The 6792-nt window shown below is 38.6% G+C and overlaps 1 protein-coding gene across 1 annotated transcript; it reads left to right on the forward strand.

Annotated features, from left to right (window-relative positions):
- Positions 2000-4795, forward strand: LOC110268126. Its single transcript, XM_021114025.1, has 3 exons — positions 2000-2429; positions 2822-3814; positions 3914-4795. The coding sequence occupies exons 1-3, from the start codon at positions 2105-2107 to the stop codon at positions 4735-4737; spliced, it is 2142 nt and encodes a 713-aa protein (XP_020969684.1). The 5' UTR covers positions 2000-2104; the 3' UTR covers positions 4738-4795.

Here is a 6792-nt window from a genome sequence, read left to right on the forward strand (position 1 = left end):
GTAATATGTATATTTTTTTAAAAGAAGCTATATATCTCAACAAGAAACTATTCTAATCGTTATCAACTATGAAACACCAGCATTTGGACACCGTATGCATACTGCATAAGTCCCTAGTATCTTAAAAGAAACAATTAGTGAACTTAATTCATGTAAATATATTTGGAAGAGAAATATTGATAAAACTGAAGACTTACGTGTAGTTGTCTTTATGTAAAGTTAATAGTTGTGACTTGAGAGTCGTTAAATAACAATTTAGTTAAATATGTTAAATTATCTAATGATTTTTAATTAACAACTTTACATAAAGATAACTCCACGTGAGTTTTCACTATTGTTACAATAAAGAATAGTTTAGTTGTGTTTACTGAATAATATACAGTAGAAGAAGAAAACAGAACATGAATACAAGAGCATTTAGAATTCTTAATTAAACAAGAAATGTCTCGACTCTGTATATAATTGGTGAGGTCACAAAACACAACTTAATACTTGTCAATTTTTCTAGTGGAATATACCAGTAGATAGCTTCTCTATTGAGCTATCGTGACACTTAAAGTGTAAATTTACAACTTGGATTTACATATTTACAGAAGACTGTTTGTCTTGTTTCATCAGTTAAACTTTGATTATAAAATATTTTAAAGTAAATTAATTTGAACCGTGCACTAACAAAATTTGATAAGGAAGCAATTGACTGGGAAGAAAATGAATGCAAGTATGCAACAAGCTTGGCCACAAGCTGCACAATTTGACTGTCAAACGCATATGATGATGCAGTATTATCACTGCTCTAGGAATCAAAAGAGGCTTCATGCCTAAACTTTAGAGGCACTAAAAGAAATAAAAAGAAGCATCAACGTACCAATAAAAGTAATCATTCTTTGCTTATTGAAGTGGCAGATATAGTAATGTTCATTAATTCATAAATAACAATTTTGTGAAAGTGGAACTTGTGTTTACCAATCAAACACTGGTCAAATAAATTCTAAGGATAAATAAAGGGTGGTTAATTAGCTAGTAATTTATTTTTTACACTTTATTTTGTGTTGTCAACTTTGTGGCTATAATGATTATTTAGAGTGGGCTATACTTAATTAGTAAATTATAATTAGCTTCAATTTCAAAATTTTCTATCTTGTCGGAGTATAACGCACTTAATTAATAATCTAATCTATCCTATTAAAGTGGAAAGTGTTTGAATTTTTAAATGCAAACCAGCAGTTAAAGGTAAATGCAATAGAGTAGAGCAGAGGCTCAATTTTATCGTTATGGAGGGCATGTGTGTGCTATGCGTGGATATGGAGTTAGGGGGGACTACACATATATATGGGACATAATTTTTGTCAGTTTGAGATGAAAGAACTCGGACCGTGCGAGTTCTTTGGATTTGAAAATTTTATAAACAAATCGCACGGTCCGATTTGTTTGGCAACCGGATAGAACTCCAAGTACAAGGAATCGGACCCAACGAGTTGACATCCTAGGAATTGGTATGAAATCTCACGGTCCGAGTTCTTAGGTGAGAGTACGAATTGGTGATCAATGAACTCGGACCCTCCGTGTGGCAAGGAAACATAGAAATCGAATGGTCCGAGTTCGGTCTTAGAAATTTTTTTTTTTTGGTTCAAGTTAACCTAGTCGTAGGGTTCGAGTTCCTCAAAGGTTGTGATATAAAAGGGTGAAGTGAACTGGTAGGTGGGACAGAATGTGGGTCTTCCTTCTTCTTCAACGGCTGCGTCTTCCTTCTTCTTCAACACTCTCTCTTTTTTTCAGTTTTGATTTTGATAATGTAGTATCTAAGACTAAGCTTATGTTTCTTTTATGGTGAGTGAAAAAAATGAGTGACCGAGTTCAGCTAAAACTATTTTATTTTGGTCAGATTTTGTTAGAAACGGCTGAAGGAGTAAAATTTATTTGTGAGAGCCCAGTAGATATTGTTATTCCTTTTGTTATCTCATTTGAGGAGCTCAAAGGAGTAATCTGTGAAAAAATTGGTTCTGAGAGGGCAAGAAATATATCATGTATTCTATACAGATATCCCATACAGGTGTTTGGTGGATTCGTACAGTATCAATCCAAATATGTGACGGACGATGCAAGCATGCAGGAGATGTTTTCAATGTATATTGAAAACCGGTCTCAGATCTCGTTCATCGAGTTGTATGTTGAGTTTGAACAATCTGAGGCTGACCGGAATATTCTACAGGAAGATTATAATAGTGACAGTGAAGAAGAGTTCGAAAGCAACTATGAATTTGCTGTTCCAGATGGTGATGAAGATCAAGGTGAGAGAACCATGTGCCCAGATGTGACAGAAGTGGCAAATGCACTTGCAAACGAAGTGCCGTTTGAGGAGCCATCATTCATGCGAGTTTTAGACTTGGAAGCCATGCATGTTCCTGAATTTCCGGAATATATGACTGCAGGTACGTAATCGTGGTATAAGTGTTTTTGTAGTTACACATTGATTGAGGAATTTATTTTTTTTCTTTTATATGCTTCATGTGCTTATTAGGAAATAATGTTTATGCTGTATAAGATATGGTTGTAGCAAGTTGCATGAGTTTGTAACAATTATCGGCACAGCTTCAATCTATTGTACGGTTCAAATGGCATGAACCGGCATGGACCGGCACGGTTCGTTTGGTTTTTCGGTCGAACCGGTCGGTCCGGTCCGGTTTTTTACATTTGCTGCTGATATGCTTATGTTGTTTAGTGTGATATCATAAAATGTTAAACGTTTTTGAAGTAAAGCATACTGGTTTTTTACATTTGCTGCGTATTAATGAAATTTATCTTATGGCATTTGTCCCAGCAGAAATTCCTATGGTCGCAGATGGTGAATTCGTCGTTGGGATGGAGTTCAGTTCCAGGGAAGCTGTTATTAAGGCGGTTAAGGAGTATACCATACGACGAAGCGTAGACTACCGGGTATATGAGTCTGAGCCGTTGACATTTTATGCCAAGTGTACACAGTATGGGTCAGGGTGTGATTGGCTTATCAGGGTTAGCTTGATTAGCAGGAAGTACTGTTGGGTTATAAGGAGGTATAATGGTAGCCACACCTGTACCACAGCCACCATTTCACAGGATCATTCGAAACTGGACTCTATCACAATTGCAGAAGCAATAAAGCCACTGGTTGAAGTTGATCCCTCCTTAAAGGTAAAATCAGTAATAGCTGAAGTGCAATCGAAATTCAACTACACCGTCAGTTACCGGAAAGCATGGTTGGCTAAGCAGAGAGCAATAGAAAAAATATTTGGAGGTTGGGAAGCATCGTATGAAGCCTTGCCTATATGGTTTGAGGCCATGTGTCACAAGGAGCCATCAGCTGTTGTCCATTTTGAGACTATGCCTGTATATCAAGGCGATGACTTGGTGGGTGATATTCGGGTACTGCATCGTGTATTCTGGAGTTATTACCCTTGTATTAGGGCATTCAGACATTGTAAGCCAATTGTCCAGGTAGATGGTACTCACTTGTACGGAAAGTATAAGGGTTGTCTGCTTGTGGCAGTTTCCCAGGATGGAAACAACAATATCGTTCCGATTGCGTTTGCTATTGTTGAGGGAGAGACTTCTGATGCATGGCATTTTTTCCTAAGTAACCTCCGTCAACATGTTGTTACTCGGGATGGAGTGGGTCTAATATCTGACAGGCACGAGTCCATAAATTCAGCTGTCGAACGAAGTAACGGAGCTTGGTCACCTCCTAGAGCTTTTCATATGTTTTGCATCAGGCATATAAAGTCGAATTTTCTGAGAAAATTCAAGGCACCTTACCTACAAAAATTGGTCGTTAACATCGGTAAACATTTACTAAATTTAAGGAAATTATTAGTAGATGTGCCTTAAATAAATCTATTGAATTTAATTACTTTGCTTTCTACATGCTTTGATCTGCTAGGGTATTCGAGGACGGTGCGGGAGTACGATGTGCGTTACCAGCGTTTAAGGGACCGCGGCGAGGCATACACAAACTGGTTAGACCGAATTCCTCGCGAACAGTACGCACTGGCCTTTGATGGCGGGTACCGATGGGGTCACATGACAACGAATCTAGTGGAGTGCATCAACTCAGTTTTGAAGGGTGCTCGCAATCTTCCCATTACAGCTCTTGTGAAGGCAACATTCTACAGGCTAAATGAGTTGTTCACCCGTAAAAGAGCGGAGGCGGAAGCCCGGATCAATGCTGGCCATGTGTTTTCTGAGATAGTGACATCGAAGTTGCATGCAAACCAACTTGCATCAGGAAACATACAGGTTAGTTGCTTTGACCGCCAGAATGAGGTCTTTGAGGTTCGTGAGATGCCAAGTGGGCTAGAGTTTGCAGTTGATCTACGTAGCCTTCGATGTGACTGTGGTGAGTTCCAGGTGGACCGGATCCCCTGTCGACATGTGTTCGCATGTTGTGCCAACCAGCGACTTGATTGGCGACTTTATGTTCATGATGTGTATAAGATGGATCAAGTGCGGCGGGTGTACCGAGCACGGTTTAGGCCACTAGGTAATCCCACCACATGGCCTGCTTACAACGGACCTCGGTTCATACCGAATCCGTACATGCGACGGGTGTCAAAAGGTCGTCCCAGGATGACGCGTTTTCTGAATGAGATGGACACGAGGATGTTACGTCGTCCTAGGCGATGTACTCTATGTGGTGCTGAGGGACATAGTCGAAGCAGATGCCGTCAGTTTGTTGGTTCAAATACCAACAGAGAAGCCCCCTAGGTTCACATTTTTAATATGATATTGTATAATAAAACCTGACTGAGCAAATGGAGGTAACATGACCTGCTATATGTAACCTTATAATTAATGACACTCTAGTATTATTCCATCTTTTAAAGTTTTTAATTTGTTCAAACAAAAATTAGAGTATAATCTAGATTTTTTTCCTTTATATATTTTTTAAAAACAGAAATTGAAATGTTAGATTTCAGCTTAAAATATATTTTATTTTTTTTAAAATTTCTAAAACAAACATCGGAAAATTTGATTTTTGTATTTTAAATCAAACAATGTCCTACAACTGCTTTGAAATATATTTTAGTGATACTATAAATAAGAATAAGAATTTTAAATTAAAAAGGAGGCTTGTTAATCATTTTTATATGATATTGTATAATAAAACTTGACTGAGCAAATTGAGGTAACATGACCTACTATATGTAACCTTATAATTAATGACACTCTAGTATTATGCTATATCTATATTAAGGTTTTAAGAGACATTATTACATGCTCCAGATGGCTGATACATCAATAATGTCCAACACATATAAAGTACTCTATATAAGGTCCAACACATACAAATAAGTCTAAATGATAAAATATTGTCATCATCACATAATGTCTAACCAATACAAATAACTCTAAACATTACATAAAGTCATCACAGTACATAATATCTAACAAATACATATAACTCATAACATTACATAACGTCATCAATACATTAAGTTTAACAAAAACAAATAACTCTAAACAAAAGGAAAGAACTATTTTCTCATTTTCCACTTTACATCCTTCACAAAGTTTTTGCATTTCTTGGCCGCTTTTTTGAAGACAGAAGGGGTGAAACGATTAGCACTCCGACGTGGCGGATCAATCCTCAGATTGTAACCTTTGACGTTGTCATCTGGACTACGTGCCTGACCTGTAAAAAATTTTGAATAAACAAGTATGTGCAGCACATTACATATTCAAATACCAACATGAATACCACAAATCAAGAAGCAAAATCCAATAAGATATGCCATTTATGCAAAGAAAGTAAATAAGTCATGGAATATGTAATGCAAAATAGTAAACATAATACCATCGTTGCGAGATTCTTCATCCTCATCGAACTCTTCAATTTCATCCTCGTCGTCATCGCCCTCTTCATCCGGGTCATCTACTAGATACGCATCGGTTTCTTGTTCGAGTGCGTTAGTATCTTCCTCAACCCGTGCCATGTTACATCGGTTAGGATTTTGACTGTTCAGAACACCTCGTCCACCGTCACTCCTACTAGAGTCAACAGATACAAAGCCTCCAGAAGCAACGGATGAGGTATGGCCTGGATACCTTGCATCTAACGAATACCTGCCAGGCATGAAATCAGGCAGATCGCCATGTTGTGAATGTGCTCCTTCTGCGGACATGAACCCAAGCAACTGGCTGAAAGAAGTTCCATCACCTATTTCAAACTGTGACATACCCCAATATTGTTGCTGTACTGGAAATGATGGGGTGAACTGTGGCTGAGGTAGATACTGGGTTGAGGCCTGAGGTTGTTCTTGTGGAGGCGGAACTGGAGGTGATATATGTTGCTCCTGCTCTTCATTGTCCTCATCCATATCCTGACTACCCTCATCGGTATCTTCATTACCCTCATCCATATCCTCATTGCCCACATCCAGATCCTGGTTACCTTCATCATTCTCTTCACCCGCAAGATTCGACAAGGCTAAGCGGTTCCCATATGTTGATCGGTACCAGTTCAGGTAGGTATCCAAGGAAGGCTGTGAAGGCATGGGAGGTTCAGAAAGAACGTAGTGATACCGATTGGTCCAATGCATTACCCAATTTGAATGAGTCGGTGTCGTGGCCCAGTTAAGATTTTTAGGTCCAGTCAGAGTCTCTCCATGAGCCTTATCCAATTTCTGTTCCTGAGAAGGTACTCCCTGAACGAAACCGAACTGTCGCCTGAACCTATCCGTGGCATGCCACTCGATACATTCAAACGACACCAATGGAACTGTAGCGCTCCAGACAACCGATTGCATGTAGATTTCAGCA

The sequence above is a fragment of the Arachis ipaensis genome, chromosome B10, assembly GCF_000816755.2.
Source record: "Arachis ipaensis cultivar K30076 chromosome B10, Araip1.1, whole genome shotgun sequence".
Taxonomy (NCBI): domain Eukaryota; kingdom Viridiplantae; phylum Streptophyta; class Magnoliopsida; order Fabales; family Fabaceae; genus Arachis; species Arachis ipaensis.

What these genes read in the sequence shown, in the direction of transcription:
- LOC110268126 (XM_021114025.1), top strand. Translation starts at nt 2,105, where the DNA reads ATGCAGGAGATGTTTTCAATGTATATTGAAAACCGGTCTCAGATCTCG. An exon ending in TCCGGAATATATGACTGCAG is followed by an intron (nt 2,430 to 2,821) that starts GTACGTAATCGT and finishes TTGTCCCAGCAG; the next exon opens with AAATTCCTATGGTCGCAGAT. An exon ending in AAAATTGGTCGTTAACATCG is followed by an intron (nt 3,815 to 3,913) that starts GTAAACATTTAC and finishes TTGATCTGCTAG; the next exon opens with GGTATTCGAGGACGGTGCGG.